Source organism: Ostrea edulis, chromosome 7 (assembly GCF_947568905.1).
Source record: "Ostrea edulis chromosome 7, xbOstEdul1.1, whole genome shotgun sequence".
NCBI classification, from domain to species: Eukaryota; Metazoa; Mollusca; class Bivalvia; order Ostreida; family Ostreidae; genus Ostrea; species Ostrea edulis.
In genome coordinates this window covers 80,751,547-80,771,614 of record NC_079170.1, presented here as the reverse complement: position 1 = coordinate 80,771,614, position 20,068 = coordinate 80,751,547, and the positions used below count along the sequence as shown (strand labels likewise).

The following is a 20,068-nucleotide window of genomic DNA, read 5'->3' as shown; positions in this document are numbered from 1 at the left end:
AGTACATTTATTTGATAATTATATATTTGTTGTCACGATTTGCATGGAATATTTATGTGTGAATGGTAATAAAGAATATTGAATGCTTGATGGTAAATTATATAATCATAGAATTACTTCTATAATGTTTTAGAACGATTTTAAATGGATACGTATTCTTACTTTTCAATAGCTTCAGTTTTGCAGAATCACTCTGTTTTGAATGTCTGTACATGTATTTTTATGTAATCTAGAACTATAGAACAAATCAAATAATTCAGGTAATTGTGCTGGATGAACCCACATCAGGCATGGATCCAGGGGCTAGGCGCCAATTATGGGATATTCTTCAGAGGTTTAAAGATGGTCGAACTATCGTGTTGTCGACTCATTTCATGGATGAAGCTGATGTTCTTGGTGATCGTATTGCTATCATGGCAGATGGAGTGGTGAAATGCTGCGGGTCATCCATGTTTCTTAAAAAGCTATATGGTATATCCTAAACAATTTGATAATCTTTAATTGAATATCGTTTTTGCAATATCCATATAGTCATTAGCTACATGTACATGGTTGTTAAAAATGAGGCAAAGCATATTTAACCAATTTGGCACGTTTTGCAAATAGTCTGGGTGATTTTAGGGATACTATATCTTGTGTCATGATACTGTGTATCTGTGTTCCAAAACTCTAAAAGATATCTAAAAAAAAAACAATGAATAGGTGTCCCAAAATGTTGCTAAAAATGTAAGGAGTGCAACACTTTTTTGTGACATAAGAAAAAAATGCTTTTTTCAAACTTCTGTGTATCAAAACAAAAAGATTTTTAAGAAAAGAAAACTATTGTTTAAAAATCTTCAATCTATATACTTTTAAATTCCAAAAATGATGAAACGCTTAAAGCTTCAGATATGACTTTAATATCAGCTCAAAAAAATGTAGTACCATGTCAGGAGTGCAACACAAAGAATAACCAATTTGTGTAAAAAGTGTCTTTTGAATTAGTTAATGTCAATTTAACTACAAAAGACATCAAAACTTTTAAAACAATATCTCTTCTGTTAAAAAAAAGAAATAAGTAACTGCTGGTGTCCATGTAAACTTGTGGGAGTTGATTTAATGAGTATACCCCGCATGGTCAGGAGTGCAACATTTCACTTTTGACAGACATCAGTCAAAACTAACTACAGTAAAACTCTAATATAGCGAACACGGATATAACGAAGTTACGGCTATAGCGAAGTGAAATTGATTTCCCCGGCAAATTCTTTATATATTCTATATAAAAATCTGCGTTCATAACGAACATTGATATAGCGAATTTACGGATATAACGAAGTAAATTCATATTCCCCTTGAATTAAAAATGAACGTAAAAATAACCTTTTATAACGACTTTTTTCCCCATTTTAAATTCGTGAATTTTAACAATCGCTTCTTACGAAATTTCTTTTTGTATTTTTTCAAAAGACAATACTTACACATACATTTAGCAAATATATTGTCGGTATTATTGACTATTCTCGTTAATTCAATTTGAAGTTTGATTGCATTTATTATATCTTACACTCGTTTATTTGTGTAAAGCAACAAGTAAATGACAGCTGCGATAGACTGTTTGTATGAATTGCACATAATTGTGTTGATATTTTTCTTTCGACATGTTCTTGCGTGACTTAACAATCTCTAAAGATAAATTATCATATATAAATCAGTGTGTATATATCTTGTACAAAAATATTTCTTCTCGGAAATACATAGGCTTAATTTCTCTTAGAGACAATACAAACTCAAGTATATCGATTGCTGCTTTCTTATGCAACTGACATACATGTAGAACAAATCAGTTTTATAACGAATTTGTTATATTTTAATTATGAATTCGCTATAAACGTATAGCGAATTACGCTTATAGCGAACTTTTACAGAGTGTCCGCAGAGATTCGCTATATCAGAGTTGTACTGTATACCAATATAATCTTTTTCTTTATTTTTTAGAAGAGGCAGTATAAAAGATATGATTTTTGAAAAAAGAATGACAGAAAAAATTCTATTTTTCCCACAGGGCTATCTTTTCTATGTCAGGAGTGCTACAATTTTTAATAGATCTCAATAGTTTAGATATTAATCTTTAAATATTAATTTTGCATGTTTCTAATTATTGGTGTATGACTTATAAAGCATTAGCAGATGTGTTTAAGTAAAAAAAAAACCCAACACTTTGTGAGGTTATTTTTGATATGTTTTTCCAACAGTTTATGACAAAGAAATGTTTATTCCACAAACATTGCTAGAAATTTCTTGTCTTTTCTCATTCACCTGTTGTCTTTCATTTCTGAAAGATGCAATATGCATTAGTGAATGAATTCTTGAAAATAATTTTGAATGCCAATCACCATGAATTATATTCCAGTCAATTTTATAAGCCTATTAATGTGTTGCACTCCTGACACAATATAACAACTACAATGATAATTAACTAGAATTTTTTTCAGGTCTAACTATGTCAAAATTTTATATGTTTTCTTTAAGAATGTTTATCATTGACCAAAAATTATTTCTCATATGTATTAAAGTCATTTATTCTCTACTTTGACTACACTTTTTCATCCACAATTTAAGAATTATATTAGAGATATTTTAATGATTCTTAAATTTCTATTTTAAAAGAATATGAAATTTGTGTCTAAAATAGAAATTTTCTTCGATATGAAAATTTTAGTGCTAGTAACAAAATTTCCTATAATTGCTGTATGTAAATTGTGTCAGGAGTGCAACAAAAGTAGATGAAATGAGGGTATGTATCTATGCATGCATAAAAACAACTGATTGAAATATATATGTCTGAAGTTATAGATACTTGTATTCAGTATGTCTGACATTAAAACAATGCATTTTAATGCAAGAAAAAGGATTTTATTATCTACTAATACAACTTTAATTGGAAAAAAAAGAAAATTTAAGAAAGCATTGAGTATTTTGATAATTTTTTGTAAATTTTGATCGAAAAACAAAAATTTCCTCACTAAAATTGATAAAAACTTCATCTGCTCAGATAATTTTCTCTAAAAACTTCATTTTATTTCCCAAAATTTCATTTATGTCCTTTTCACTGTTGTAAACGAGTGCAAAAAAAGTAGGTCAAATGAGGATAAGGGTTTATGCATGCATAAAAACAGAATTGGTAGGAATATACAAATTGTATATCTGAAATTATAGATAGTTGTTTTTAGTATGTCTGATATTAATAAAATATGCATTCTAATATATCTAAACTAATATTTTTATCTACTTAAACAACTTTATTTGAACAAAGTAGAATGAAGCTTTAATAGAGTATTTTGACAATATTTCACAATTTTGATCGACAATTGATGAAAATTTTATTTGCTCTGATTATTTTCTCCTGATATTTTATATATTTTCTTTATATAATTGATGTATGTAGTTATTGTCAGGAGTGCAACAAAGTGAGTGAAAACAGGAGGTTTTAGAAAAGTGTCTTCTTGTCCTTCAGACTGATATTTGAATAAGAAAATTATTGTGTCAAAGGTGTTACTCCACCATGGAAAGTAATTTATTTTCATTTTTGTTAATGTTTCTTACAAATATAAAAACATTTTGAGCCATCCTCATAAAAAATAAGGGGAAAATTACCCCAAAAATCAAATATTTTGAAAAAAAACGTACTTGATTCAAAATTACTGTCTGAAATTATTGATTATTGTTTCTTACACCATTTGCAAAGTAAAATTCTTGTTTTGAATTTGTTTTTAAATATTCTATGCAATGTGCTTACATGTATACTCTAGCATTTTTAGAAAATTTTGTGAAAACCTGATGATGTAAAGTCTGCAACTTTTTCAGTTCTTTATTGATTATAATGCCCTTTTGGATTTATGAACTTCAATGTATATACACATGTACAACCTATAATTATCAAAGAAAAATGCTTTCAACTTGCTTGAAAAATGACAAAAAATTTCAGTTTGTGCCTCATTATTTTTTAAACCACCCACATGCACAACGTCATTCTGAATTTGTCACTAAAAGGGACGATAATGTTATCATTTTAGCATCGAAGTGGTAATAAACATATTCAGTCATGTTAACCTTCCTCATTCAGTAAATATTTGCCAAAATCATTTCTTTTCAAATTGTTATCATTAAATTAAAGGCACTGGGTATCACTTGGTGATGGTGAAGGAACCTCGGTGTGATGTTTCCAAATTACTGGAAATAATTCAAATCCACATTCCTGCAGCTTCTCTAGATACTGAGGTCGGGGCGGAATTATCGTTTCTACTTCCTACGGAAGGAACATCCAAATTCGAAGGCCTGTTTACAGAGTTAGAAGAAAAGGGCCCAAAACTTGGAATCAGTAGCTTCGGAATGTCGGCAACAACCATGGAAGAAGTTTTCTTAAGGTGATTGATAATTTAAGATAACATGATCATATCCAAGCGCATTAACTCGCATTAAGATGACTAGTTGTACCATAACAATGAAAAAATAACACAAGTATCATAAAAAAAAAACATTCAACGCTTCACGCTGCTCATCTGGTGCATCAAAATTGGTACCGTATAAGTTTTACATTCTAAATGAAACAATTCAATTCCATAGAATGGATACTCTGTTCCATGAATTCTACATTTGTGTCTTGTATCAATGTATTTAAACTTTTGTCTCATCGATATCCCCAGGGTGAAAGAAGATAAAGGGAGTGACAACGAGGCTTATGACAATGGCATAAGAGATCATCACCACGTGCAACTTCACATGACAGACGGAGCATCCTTTCAGGAAAATTCAGATGAAACAAATCTTGACATAGGTATGGAGTTGCTTGTTTGTTTTATGTCCTGTCGCTAATTTTTCACTTATATTGACTATTGAGACGTTTTTGAAGGTACGTATAGTTCAGTTGTTTTAATTTTGCAAAATAACACTGGATTAAAGATATTTGTCCGGGACGTATCACAAAGTTATTTATAGTAAGTATAGAGTCTATCCAGTTATTATTAATTTTGTTTGGATTTATCTGTTATGCCTTAAATAAATGAATTGAATCTTCGTCAGGTGCCCCACTTAAAGCTGTTGACGTATATACACCAGTGAACAATTCTCGGATAGGACATTAAACAATGAACCACTATCCTCATCATTCATCTTTACATTTCATTTTCAGCTCCAGTTATTTATATCAATTTTGTAAGGGTAAATTTACGAAGATCACTGTTCGTTGTCTTCACCTTGCATGCAATTATACAATATATCTTTATTATTTTCTCAGATTTCAACGAGGGGTTTGTAAAGAACAGTGGAATAGCAGCTGTATTCCAACAGTACCGAGGGCTGTTACTGAAAAAAGCATTGCATACGTGGCGGAGTCGCGTGATGATATTTTTTCAACTGGCGGTTCCTGTTTTACTGGCGATTTTTGGCCTTTTGGCTGACAGGTCATTAACAGAGATTTCGGACCATACCGATCCTCCACTCCAGCTAGATTTACACCCTTTTCCAAATTCCATTACTACAGTCACCCCAGGACCGAATCCAACGACATTGGCGAAAAACACAACCCGGGAGTTTGCTAATTGGTTCATAAAAAATGCCTATCAAGTTTCTGAATATGAGAAGACTTCTGATTTTGATATTGATAGATTTTGGCTAGATCGTAATAAACAGATTGGGCAAAGAACCTTCAATTCGAAATTCGTCATTGGGTTTGGTTTTGAAGACAATCAAATTATCAGTTACTATAACGGTGAAGTGATTCACTCTCTTGGAATCAGTCTGTCGTACACGATGAATTTCCTTCTCAAACTTCACTGTGGACAGTCTAAAAGCATTAATACAATAAATAAGCCACTTCCACCAAGTGAAGAATTAAGAAGTTTTTCTCGCAGTTCAGGTTTTGCAACATTTAAAGGACTTAGTCTCGCCCTTTGTATTTTGTTTGGACTTTCATGCTTAGTGGCGTCTTTCAGTGTGTTCCACATCCGTGAGAAGTCCTCGGGGGCCAAACACTTACAAAAAGTGAGCGGCGTGAGCTCCAGGGTATTCTGGTTGGCCAATCTGACATGGGATTTTATCCATTACCTGATTCCAATTTTCCTCATTCTTATTTGTTTTGCTGGCTTCCAAATCAAGGCATACACGGAGGACAAGAGACTAGGGCTTGTGTTTCTAAGTCTGTGTCTGTTTGGTCTGGCGTCAATATCGTGGATGTATCTCTTGCAATTCATCTTCCGATCACCTGCAGGCGGTACAGTAGCAATGATTATTATCAACACAGTGGCTGGTGAGTAGATATTGTATAATAGATGCAAAGAATGATACACGTGTGTAGGTGATTTAATTATGCATGTTATTTAACAAGCACTTCACATAAAGCCATTTATAGGAATAGCAATCATATTCACAACTGCTTGTCACAAATGGAAAACGACTTGCATGCGACCAAGATTTGTAAATATATGGTTAAGGTGACTGTGAGGGCAAAAAATGCTTTGCAGCTTTCTATGTACATAAGTATTAGAATTATAACTTTGTAAATAGGAAAGATATTATGTAGTGGGAGTTAAATACACCTTCATACCGCTCCATAGTGATGAGGAGTGACTGTTGTGTTTGTTTTGGAAAATGTTTTCTTGTTGCTTCATCTGTCAACTTCGAAGATATTATATTCGTTAGACAGTCTTATAGGTCAGTACGTCAATTCTGTAGAAGATTACGGTAGAGTTTTCGTCTTCCCTTTTTCTTGTATATATCATCATCATAATATGTAATAGCAGTCATTGTAACGTGAAAGGTCTGCTACATTAATTACTCTTTGAACTGACATCATCTCAGCTTGCATGTAATATTCTCACCGGAACTGATATCGTCTCGGCTTGCATGTAATATTCTCACCGGAACTGATATCGTCTCGGCTTGCATGTAATATTCTCACCGGAACTGATGTCATCTCCGCTTGTATCAATATTCTTACTGGAAAGGAAACTCCATGCCAGCAGTAAATCTATTTTTTCTGAATTGTAGGATTATTTACCTTGCTTATGGTCACATTCCTGTATCCAATAAAACAGACGAAAAGCACCGCCGAGGACATGGATAGCGTGTTTATGGTCTTTCTCCCGCATTACTGTTTAGGAAAGATGTTTACGAACATCTATGCCCGATATGCAATGCGAGTACAATGTCAAACACAAACTTCATTGACAGAACTGTTAGGTAATTATATATATATTATTTTGTACTACTTATGATTTATGTTATTACAGATTACATATTTCATATACATGTATATCATTTGATATTGCAATGTATATATACACTAGATTTTGTTCGTTCAATTTAACACCACGTCCATAATTTTTCACTCGCATTGAGATGTCATTAGTTGTTGAAGTATCACAAATTTAGACCTATATTTAACACTTATGGGCGTTGTAATTAACGTTCTTTCATATGTCAACGCCTACCATGACATGTGGCCTTTGTTTTTAAAGTAATATCCAAAACCCGGTAATTCTCACTTTTAAATGCGAGAGTTTAGCGAAGAAGCAATCAATACCTATATTCCCATCTTATATTTGACACGGCTATGATCAAGCGGGACTCGAACTCACGACCTCCGGGTTATGAAGGAACATTGTACCACTGAACTACTGCGACTGGTGCACGCTGGATAGCTATTAGAAATAAGGCTTTCAGTTGCAAGATACGAATTCAATTCAATTCAAAAGATAAGGCACTTAAGGAGGTACGCTACACCAGAGAAATTTGATGTAGATGGAAAGTTGAGGATATGTACAATAATATTTTGAAATTGAAAATTTTCAAATTTACTTTATTTTGTCAAAATATACGGTTTTAGTAGAAGGTAATCTGAAAAAAATTTAAAACCCCTGCTGGACTCGAACCTGCGACCCACAGTTCAGCAGTCGGTATTCTAACCTACTGAGCTACTCGGCTAGGTATTTAAATGGAAAAGGAAAAGTCCAATATTGCTGATATCGATTTTTTCATCCATGTTTTTAAAGGAAGTCAGCCATTATGGGATGTAGAGTACTACCTTAATGGTACGAGCACTGCCTTATTTTGATCAAGAGACATGTGTTCCTTGCTTTTTCCCCCTACACATTTGATTTTAATTCGTGACGCACGAAATGATTCTGCGCTAAACACTAGGCACAGTTTAAATCTAGTTATGAGGCTATCATGAGGCTAAGCATAACGTAGTAGCGTTTACCAATTCGTCATAGTTACCAGGATGTGATTAGAAGTTGATGCGTCCGTCTATCCTACTACACTTATAATTGCACTTAATTCATATCTTTACTGATATAAGTAAATGATATATCATTATCACCTGTATAATTATAGTGTTTATGTCTCTCAACTGATTTGATAGTTGGAGCTTGTTCTGCGTGTGATCAGTTTTTGAATCGATGCAGGCTACTGAAAAGCCAGTTGATGGTACAGGGGTTTCGTTTAAAGTCAGCATTTTGTAAATTCTGTGGTCGTTTTTTTTCAATACAACCTGTGACCATTATAACGATCTGGTTTGCCAATACAACCTTTCATTAGGTAAAGTGCTGTCTGATGTGTTTCATACTGATTGTTAGGCTGTTCTTGACACACTGATTTTGACTACATTTACCTGATCAAGATATAGGGCTCATGGCGGGTGTGACCGGTCGACAGGGGATGCTTACTCCTCCAAGGCACCTGAACCCACCTCTGGTGTGTCCAGGGGTCCATGTTTGCCCAACTCCCTGTTTTGTAATGCTTATAGGAGTTATTAGATTGATTACTGTTCGTTAGCTTCACCTTTCATTGATCAGTATTCGTGATCTTCACCTTAAACTTTCTTCATATCAACCGGGTACAGTGTATGTTGTAATATTCCTATTTCCTCAGTAATTATATTTATTTGTATGAATACATTATTGGTAAGTCTGTTTTTATGTTAGGTACAACAACGATTTGTCCCGACAACAACTACTTGGAGTGGGATTACCCAGGTTGTGGTAAATACCTGCTCATGATGTCAATCCAGGTTATCGTGTACCTGGGTTTAGTTCTTCTTTTGGATAGCGGAATCATACAACGTTTTTTGTATCCAGCTCTTTTTGGTAATGCAAGCGGAACTGTTAATTCGGACCCTGACCACAACACTGCACCGGATTTAGATGTAGCCGAAGAGGCAAGGAGAGTTACCTCTACTCAGATGAATGATCTTATGAATACTGACAAATTAATCATAAAAAATATGAAGAAAACGTATGGCATCATTGATCGCTTTGATGCAGTTAAGGACATAAGCGTAGGAATATCCGAACAGGAGTGTTTTGGTCTATTAGGTCAAAATGGTGCAGGGAAGACGACAACATTCAAAATGTTGACGGGCGATGTGATGATTTCCAGCGGTAACGCCTACATAAATGGCTTTAGTGTTCAGAGTCAGCTAAGGCAGGTAAATAGCTTCCATATGATATATTTCAGACTTATGATGTGTACAGCAAATGTAAGTTGATGATAATTTGCTGTTGAATTGTCTTTTTGAATATGAACTATTTTACGTTTTTGTAATATTTGACCTTAAAGGACACATCTCATGTCTTTAAACTTTTTAATGTTTTCAGCAAAATTAATTCATTTCATGCCTAAAACTACTTTACATGTGTTTTAAATTAAACAGTTTGCGTAGTTTTCGAGTTTGAAAGCGATGAAATTCAAATCTTGCGATATGCATATTTTCTTCGATATTTTACGCGCCATTATCTGTGACGTCATATGCGACCTCGAGCGAGAAGATTTGAAAACAGTTGATAGCCATTTCATAAACAGATTAGATTTAATTGACAAACAAACAATTTTCACATTAACAGCTTGTAAATAACACGGCATTAGGGTGTTTTGTGCCGTTTAAGGGTGTAGTTGCTGTCAGTAGAGAGGATTTGGACTATGTTTTTTTCAATTTTCGAAGGAAGGTATGAGGGACAAGACGTGAATATTTTTTGTCGGCACAACGACTTTGCCATAAAAACTCCCAGTAGAATTTGTCCCTGTACTTTTTCAATCAAGCTCTTGGACAAAGACGTAGATAAACTGCGAGAAAATTGTTCTATCGAAGCTACGCACTGTTACATATAGGCCTACGGCATATGCTTTCCGTTCTGCACTCGAATTCAATACACACTCGCACCAACTGACCTTCACCTTGTAACAACATATAGGCAGAACTTTGCTAGCAGTGTCTACCAACTGGTAGTTTTAAAAAAGAAATTTAAAGAAAAAAGATAATTGAACTTTCAATTATAAATAATAAAATATAATATTTCCCGACTTTGAATTGAATTATAATGCTTTCATTTTTTTAAAGGAACGCGTACGTGTTTACAACAACAGCACGCCGCGCTCCCACTTCGTAAGTAACAACGTGTTGACAAAAAATAATGATTAGGCCTAATAAAATTGCTTTAATAAAATAATTTAAAAGTATTGTGATTTTCACAATAAGTTTGATCATTATTATTTTTTTTTTCGAAATGCACCCGTGACAGTAGCTAGGCCTAGTTGTCAATGATACATAATCGTATCATAATTTAGGCCTATCTAACTTCTCCAAAAATAAATTCAATAATTATTGCACTGTTTATTTTAGAAAAGCAACAACGCTAATTACAGTTGTTTACAGAAATGGCATTACCAAATTGTGTTTAGACAGTGATCCCATGTAAACATTATTTACTCGCAAATTTATGCAGATTTCATACTCGCTTTTCTTGCTACATTTGGGTCGCTATTTGTATGCACTGGTGGCTAAAAGATATAAGACTCGGGAAATTTGGCAACATCGAAATAAATGTTATCCATGGTAAATGAATTAGGCCCTTAAAACCCGAGTTTTTAAAAATATCTAACACTACTTTTACAACAAGTTGATCGACGAAGGTCGCATATGACGTCACTGTACCACGTGACTACCTATTTAATTAACTAGGCTTTTTGAAATCGGGGCTTAGATTTAAGTCCGTATTGTGGCTAATTATCGCAATACTTAAGCGAACGAACTATTACAATTAATTTCTATAAGCATAAGGAAGACAAAATGCATATAATTCTGTATACTTTGAAAACACGAGATGTGTCCTTTAAGACTGCTAAAAATTCAATTTATAGAATCTCCAACTCCTTGGTTTGTCAAAATTTATTGAACTCCTTAGAAAGAAAAGATAAGGATGGTGAAACAATTACATTATAAAGCATTTGAGCTTGTTAAATTGTATATCTAAAATTCGAAACTAGTCCATTCAAAGAGAGAGAGAGAGAGAGAGAGAGAGAGAGAGAGAGAGAGAGAGAGAGAGAGAAAAATGAAATACATACATTGACGACAGTTTGTTTCCCATCTAAGGTTCACAAGTGCCTTGGGTATTGTCCCCAGTTTGATGCGTTGATTGAAACCTTGACGGGGAGAGAAATTCTGACCCTATACGCTAGACTTCGTGGAGTCAGTGAGAGGGAGATCAGACGAGTTGTCAACGTCCTCATGGATGCCGTTACCCTCACTGAGTACGCTGACAAACTGTGTGGAACATACAGGTGGGTCTGCAAGGATATAAAACACATTTTAATGAATGCTTCATCACGTACTTTGAGGCATTGCGGTATCGTATTTTATTTTACAGATGCAAGGTAATTTAAATGTAATACCACAGTAATTCGTCACTGGGGTTCCGCCTCTTTTGGCATTTGTCACACTATAATTCAGATATATAAATCTTCACTTGCACCTTTATAACACACTGGTGTACATAAGATACTTTAGCGTACATCTGTAACAGCAATTATCCCTTCGTACGGTAATTTAATACAAGAAGTTGTTACCATCCGTGTGAGTGTGTGTGTAACACTGAACATGTAGATATTCTACAGGTCACATTTTAGCTGGGTTGATTTAATTCTTCACAGGTTGCTTTCTTATCAAGAACGAAAAAACCTATTGCTATTAAGGTCAAACGGTCAAAGTTTTAAGATTACTACGTGATTTCATAGCTATTGTAAAGGCCACATTTGTTGCTCGGTTGATTTGAAAATTCATATGTAGCATTGTTATCAAGAGGAGAAACCCATGGAGTGTAGGACCAATAGCTCAAAGTTCATGGTCACTATGGGGCTTCATAGACAACGCTTTCAAGGGGGATAGGCCCCGCTTTTCGGAAGTCTTGGTACTATATGAATTCAAAATGAGCACTCTTGTCGTCTCATTCTTATATTTGTATGTGTACAAATACCTTATTATAATGAAATCATGATATTTAGAGATGCAAGAAGCTCCTTCATCGTTTTGCATCTCTCGATATAATAATACGTCAAACAGTAATGTACCTTTTTGTGTAGTGGTGGCAACAAGAGAAAGTTGAGCACTGCAATCGCACTTGTTGGGGATCCTCCTTTTTTGATGTTGGATGAGCCTACTACGGGCGTGGATCCAGCGGCAAGAAGACTGGTTTGGAACGTCTTGTCTAAAATCCGGGCCAGTGGACGGACTCTTGTCTTAACATCACACAGGTAATCTTAGTCTCTAAACATCACGCAGGTGATCTTAGTCTCTCTCCTAACGTCACACAGGTGAAATTAATCTATTAACGTCACACAGGTGATCTTACTCTATTAATGTCTGTGAAGGAGATCAATTTAAATAATATAATTTGCTGATTTTTCTTGGAAATGGTCATCCAAAGCATGTTGCACGTGTGATCAATTTCCAAACGAAGTAGGCTACTGGCAGTTAACTTGATATTCCAAGGGTTTCAATATTCTCGAGACATTTAGATATCTTTTTTTAATTCCATGGCAATTTACAAATACAACCTGTCATTATGTCAAATGTTGTCTGATGTGTTTCTTGCCAATCGTAATCCCGTGGGATCAGGGTTAGAATAGGTCCTCAGTACCCCTTGCTAGTCGTAAGAGGAGACTAAATCGGCTAAATTCGAACGAAGCTGCAGAAACACAGCAGGTGTGACATGATAAAGATACTTCCCTGCTATAAGGCCGTAGGCGCTGAGCAAAGACCTAAATTGTGCAGCCCTTCACCGGTAATGATAACCTTTTCATACGCCCATCGAAGACGGGACGTATTATGGTATCGCGTCGTCCGCCCGTCTGTCTGTGCGGACCTTGTGGGCAGGATACAGACCGAACCATAAGCTCCAGCATTGTACAACTTGGTACATTTGATCACTGTGATGAGAGGAAGATGCCTTCAGTCTTTCAAGGTCAAACGTCAAGGTCGTAGTAAAGTGTATGACTTAGTAGGAAAACTTGGTAGGAAACCCTCGTGGGCAGGATACAAACGGAACTGTTAAGATCCAGGATATTGCATTTTGGTATATTTTATCACCATGATGAGAGGAAAATGCCTATTGTTTTTCAAGGTCAGAAGACAGAGGTCACGGTCGTAATATTACTTAGTAGGAAAACCTTGTAGGCATGATACAAACCGATACGTAAGCTCCAGGATATTTCAACTTGGTGCATTCGATCAACATCATAAGAGGCAGATGTCTACTGTATTTCAAGGTTATAGGTCAAAGGTCAATGTCGCAATATCACTTAGTTGTAACTCTTGTAGGCTGAATACAAACCGAACCGTAAGCTCCAGGATGTTGAAACTTGGTATATTGGATCACCATGATGAGAGGTAGATGCCTATTATTTTTCAAAGTCAAAGGTCAAGATCACAGTATAACTTAGTAGGAAAACCTTGTAGGTAGTATACAAACCTAACTATTGGGGATAGGACTGTCAAACTTTATACACATACACTTTATGCCAAGTGGAGGATGCCTCTTGTTTCTTAAGGTCAAAGTTCAAGGTCGTAGTAACAGGATGCAGATCGATTCGTTTGGGCAAGGATCATGAAACTTAGTACACATACATCTTATGCCAAGTGACAGTATTACATAGAGAGTACATGACTTGTCTTGTTTTCTCGATGTAGAGAAAGTATATCACACCCCGATGATTGCTGATACTACTTGAAGGCAAGTTCTACAAATCATGGTGTAAGAAAAACACTCTATATTAGCTTTTCACGGGCGTATTATGTCGTGTTATATGAGTGACAAATACCTGAGGGGGGACGTTAAACAATGTACAACCTACCAACCAACTTACCAACTGTAAGGCTATTGATTGTGACGAGAGATTACTCCTTTTGTATCATAAGGACGGGTGTTGGATGTCATCTCCTGAATGGCACCTAACACGCCTCTAATTTTTCCAGGGGTCCATGCTTGTCCTGTTCCTATATAGAATATATGAATTTGATCACTGTTGTCTTCACCTTTTTCATCCTGTTAAACAATTATTCAATATCTGATCAAACTCGAGGAAACATTTTCAATGATTACACTGCAACTTGGGTTAAGCTTTTTGCTTTGGAAAATAAGTCCGTCAACCTAGTAAATAAAAATGCTATAAAGTTAAGTTTTTGTAATATTGAAATATATATGAACTTTTGCTTACAGTATGGAAGAATGTGATGCACTTTGCACGAAAATTGTAATCATGGTCAACGGGAAATTTGTCTGTTTCGGTAGTCCTCAGCACCTAAAGAACAGATTTGCTCAGGGGTATACACTAATAGTGAAACTAGCTCGTGACAACAACGGGTATGCAATGGATTCTGGGCCGTTACGCAATCACTTGGTTACAGAGTTTCCAGGAACACAAATATTCGATGATCAGCAGGGCTACCTAGAATTCAGGATTCCAAATCCTACTCTGTCTCTGGCGAAACTGTTCAGAGAAATGGAGACAACCAAGACGGAATGTAACGTAGAAGATTATTCAGTTCACCAGACGTCCTTAGAGCAGGTGTTTCTAGCGTTCACGAGAGGACAGGTGCCCCCCACGGACAAGAAGAGGAAGTGTCCATGTTGCTTTTGTTGTCGGGCAGCCCCAGCTTATCAGGGACAAATCATTGGAATGCCTGCAGGACAAGTTGTATGAGTACGCTGTCACGAAATGCAGTGCTACCGCTCTGTATTGAAGTCGCATGTAGTTGAATGGTGACTATTATATCGATCTGGTACTGTCTTGAGACTAGTTTAATTAACATTCTGTTTATTGGCCATGCTATGAACTAATGTGTTGCTATTATGCGATGTTTCAGCAATATTTGTGTTGGTTTTAGAGACTGTTTACATTTTTAATTCATTTTTTTTTATTTTGCGTGGAAAGCTTTTTGATGCGTTATATTGATGGAATAAACTTATTCTCGGTGCTTTTTTAATAAAAAGATCAATATTTTGGTTACGTTTTAATGTATGGTTTCGATTTTACTATTTCAATGTGTTAAACAGTTTTTCTCCAATTGTTAAAAGAACAGAAATGTTTTCATCAACGTAAGGACACACTTAAAACGTATATTCTAAAGTATAATCTAAGAATGCGTAGTATATGCGTTTAAAAATTGCTAAAGTCTTCAAATGAAATTTAAAGTGCCTTGTTTGATCTCATCTTCAAGTAGATCTGTTCATTTTTGTAATGGTAGTGATTTTGGGTTGTATATAGTTATGATAAAGTTGTTCTGGATGGACCAGTGATTGGGTAAGTGTCGGGTCAAATCAACGGGATGCGAAGGTTGTCGTGCAATGTATGGGAGGTATTCTCGCCCATAGGACGTCAATAATTTTCCTTTACCCTATGATATATCAGCGTTTATGAGCTCATTGTAGTGTAGTATTAATGTAAAACATGTAAAGTCTTATTTACGAATATTACAGGAGGATTGTGACATAAGAATCAAAATATGATTTCTTGACAAGGTTAGTACTGGAGGAATGCATTCTATGCGTTACAGGGTTACATTCTATCAAATTACAGCAGATCACATATACAATAATTACGCTTTCAGCAGTGTTCTTAACTGTATGATTTCATCAATTCTCACGCGCCTTCCTCCAAGGATCGGAAGACTATGGAATGAATTTTTTTGACATTCCTCCAAGACTGTGAATAGCATCATGCTCAACATAAGATTTTCTGCTAAAATGTTTAACATAGTTTGGTGAAATATCATGTCTTAGTCCTGTAACATAACAGACGCTAATTCCTCACGATAAATCAAACACTACACTGTTTGACATCATAGAAAGTTGCTTTTTCAATAAAAAAGGTAATATTCATATTCTTTAATCAATCATTCAAAATTGTTCGTTGTTATTAATCTCTACTCGATTCTACGCACAAGTACTCAAATGTTGATATTAAAGAAGATGCTGGAGGTCATTACTGACAGTCTCTGGGGGTCAGGTCAGTGAGGATCAGGTCAGTGAACTGAAAATTCCCACGGACACGAATTGTACTTCATTATTACCTGACCTGTTTTTGTATTCTTGTGAGGCAGAGTTTATTCAAAACGTTCTACATGAGAAGAAAAATCTCTTGCTGTAGCCATCAACTCGAGATTTAAATATATATCGACGACGTTTTAACCATTAACATTAATTATATTCATTAATACATGTATGTCGATTCAATATATCGGAGTGATTTCGAATTAAGACACCACAGACAATTCCACATCTGCTTTATACTCAAATGTTTATTGAACATAACAGTTAACGGGAAACTAACATTTCGGCTTCTGCTTCTCCATCATATTAATGTAATGATATTTCATTATCACCTACATAGGGTTTACGTCCCTCAACTAATCTCTATACAAAAGAGCTTGTTCTGGGTATTGTCAGTTTTTAATGGAGACAGACCGCTGACAAATAACTTGATGGTACAGGGGTTTCAGCAAACCCGTTTAAAGTCAGCATTTTGCAAATTGTTGGTCGTTATAACTATCTGATTTACTAATACAACCTGTCATTGGGTCAATTGATGTATGACGTGTTTTACACACTGATTCTAACTACGATCACTCCGTTTGATTGATCAAGATATAGGGGTCAGGGCGGTTTTGACCGGTCAACAGGGGGTGCTTACTCCTAGGCATCTGATCCCACCTCCAGGACTCCGTGTTCGCCCGGTTCTCTATTTTGTATTTGGGTCAAATTAGCAGAGCACTACTTTTTGATATGCATATTTATCAGGATCACAAATTCATATGACATTGATCAAATAACCTTCGTAAGAATTTCCATTACCGCCTGCTTATAGTGTTTATGTCTTAACCGATTCAACACGCAAGAGTATGGTCTTAAGATAATTTTCAAATTGAGACAGGCTACTGACAAATAAGATGATGTTGCAGGGCTTTCACAATCTGATTTAAAGTCAGCTAGGATCGTTATAATGATCGAGTAAATAGAACTTGTCCTGAGGTCGAATGTTGTCTAACCTGCAAGATCGTTCTTAACATACTGTACTGATTTTGATGGCGGATTAATCCGATCATCTCAGTATTTAAGGCTCGTGATGGGTACGACCGGTCAACAGGGGATGCTTACTCTTGGGTATCTGATACCACTTCTGGTGTGTACAGGGATCCGTGTTTGCCCTTTATTTTGTATTCTTTATAGGATTTATGATATTGATCACTTCGTTATCTTCATTTTTCCATAGCTTCTTGATAGGTTTCAAAAACGAATACAATTGATTTTAGCCTCGTGGACCTTCAGATATTGGAAAGTGTAACCATAACGACTAGCACATAGCATCATCGTTATTTGATGCATAAAGCATTCATTTCAGTATTCATATGCTTTGGATGTGAAATATACCCCTTTTACTTCCCTTATTACCCTACAAACACCAATTTATCATATATTGTGAACAACGTATCAAACGTATCAAAAAAAGTATTACTACTTGTCATCAACACTCATGTGGATATTTCTTTCTTAGATTTGCCACCTAATTGTATTTTGAAAGAAATTGACCTTAGTCCTTAATGCCTTCGAGCTATTTAGGTGTATGAAGAGAGGGACATCAAATGGATCTGGTTTTTATACGCCTGTCATTATACGGGAGGTACTATTCTCCCTCAAGAAGTGTAAGAGCGATTTTGCATTTTAGCTGGATTGGTCCATCCTTGACCTACTTTAGTGCTATAAATAGGTCAAACAGTTTTCCAGACTTTTTCTCGTTATAGATACAGATATTACCCTGAAATTTACACATAAGCTTCCTCTCAGAGGAATGCAAGTTCAGTTTGCACTTCAGCTGGATTTGCCCGTCCGTCCGTGACCTTCATCAGGACTAAATGTAGGTCAAACAGTTTTCTGGGCTTTTTTCAATATGGGTACAGATATTGCTCTGAAATTTAGTCACAGGCTTCCTCTTGGAGGAATACAATTTCAGTTTGCATTTCAACTGGATTGGCCCATCTTTGACCTACTTTTAGGCTAAAAGTAGGTCAAACTGTTTTCCGGGCTTTTTAAGGGCCTCCGTGGTCTTGTGGTTAGAGCATCGCGCTCAAAATCACACGACCTTTCACCTCTGGTCGGCGCGGGTTTGAATCCCACTCGCGCCGGTAAGTGAAAAAGTTTCCCAGTTTACTTTCAGAAGGTCGGTGGTCTCTTCCCAGGTACATCGTATCTGGGTTCTCTCTTCTACCAATAAAAACAGGGCGCCATCAGATAACTGAAAAATTGTTGAGTGTGGCGGAAAACAATCAATCAATCCGGGCTCTTTTATTTCATTATGGATACAGATATTGCTCTGAAATTTAGTCACATGCTTCCTCTTGAAGGAGTACAGGCTTGGTTTGCATTTCAGCTGGATTGGTCCATCTTTGACCTACTTTTAGGTTAAAAATAAGTTAAACAGTTTTCAGGGCTTTTTTCCCATTACGGATTAAGATATTGTCGTGATATTTGGTCACAGGCTTTTTCTCAGAGGAATATAAGTGCAGTTAGCATTTCAGCTGGATTGGTGCGCTCTGACCTCCTTTAGGCGTAGAAGTAGGTCAAACGGTTTTCCAGACTTTTTTTCGGTATGGTCACAAGTATTGCTTTGAAAATTTGTCACATTATCCCTCTCAAAAAATACCTAATCAGTTTAGATTTCAAACATTTCAACTTAATTGGTGAACCATGACCTACTCTAGGGCTAAAAGTAGATGAAATGGTTTCCTGGACCTTTTATCATCAATGATAGATATTGCACTCAAGTTTTGTCACAACCTCTCTCTAAGAGAAATACATAATCAGTTCATATGTCAGACGGATTGGTGCACCATGACCCACTTTAAGGCTTTTTCTATTCTGAATGTGTGTTGTATCAATTCAGAGTGCATAATATGCTTCCAGGTTAAATTACACTGTCCAACGGGTGTATATTTGTGGTACTTTTGTTTCCTGTTAAAAGTTGCTTGAGGACACTGGGTGTCTTACATGAGAGGTGAAGATAACGAAGAGTGGTCAATCTCATAACTCCTATAAAGGTGAAGACAACGAACAGTGATCAGTCTCATAACACCTATAAAGGTGAAGACAACGAACAGTGATCAGTCTCATAACTCCTATAAAGGTGAAGACAACGCACATTGATCAATCTCATAACTCCTATAAAGGTGAAGACAACGAACAGTGATCAGTCTCATAACTCCTATAAAGGTGAAGACAACGCACATTGATCAATCTCATAACTCCTATAAAGGTGAAGACAACGAACAGTGATCAATCTCATAACTCCTATAAAAGTGAAGATAACGAACAGTGATCAATCTCATAACTCCTATAAAGGTGAAGATAACGAACATTGATCAATCTCATAACTCCTATAAGGTGAAGATAACGAACAGTGATCAGTCTCATAACTCCTATAAAGGAAAAGATAACGAACAGTGATCAATCTCATAACTCCTATAAAGGTGAAGATAACGAACAGTGATCAATCTCATAACTCCTATAAGGTGACGATAACGAACAGTGATCAGTCTCATAACTCCTATACAGGTGAATATAACGAACAGTGATCAATCTCGCAACTCCTACAAAAGTGGAAGATAACGAACAGTGATCAATCTCATAACTCCTATAAAGGTGAAGATAATGAACAGTGATCAGTCTCATAACTCCTATAAAGGTGAATATAACGAAAAGTGACC

The 20,068-nt window shown here is 35.6% G+C and overlaps 1 protein-coding gene across 9 annotated transcripts in view; it reads left to right on the top strand.

Moving 5' to 3' along the window:
- LOC125655848 (phospholipid-transporting ATPase ABCA3-like) overlaps positions 1 to 15,314 on the top strand; it is a 59,208-nt gene extending 43,894 nt beyond the window's left edge. For all 9 annotated transcript variants that reach the window (XM_048886375.2, XM_056145459.1, XM_048886377.2 and 6 more), the window contains exons 13-21: positions 261 to 471; positions 4,157 to 4,406; positions 4,686 to 4,816; positions 5,276 to 6,286; positions 7,027 to 7,218; positions 8,964 to 9,466; positions 11,408 to 11,595; positions 12,394 to 12,564; positions 14,529 to 15,314. In XM_048886375.2, coding sequence (XP_048742332.2) covers positions 261 to 471; positions 4,157 to 4,406; positions 4,686 to 4,816; positions 5,276 to 6,286; positions 7,027 to 7,218; positions 8,964 to 9,466; positions 11,408 to 11,595; positions 12,394 to 12,564; positions 14,529 to 15,012 — 3,141 coding nt within the window. In that variant the 3' untranslated portion in view covers positions 15,013 to 15,314. The remainder of the gene's footprint in view (positions 1 to 260; positions 472 to 4,156; positions 4,407 to 4,685; positions 4,817 to 5,275; positions 6,287 to 7,026; positions 7,219 to 8,963; positions 9,467 to 11,407; positions 11,596 to 12,393; positions 12,565 to 14,528) is intronic.
- Positions 15,315 to 20,068: the final 4,754 nt, after the last annotated feature.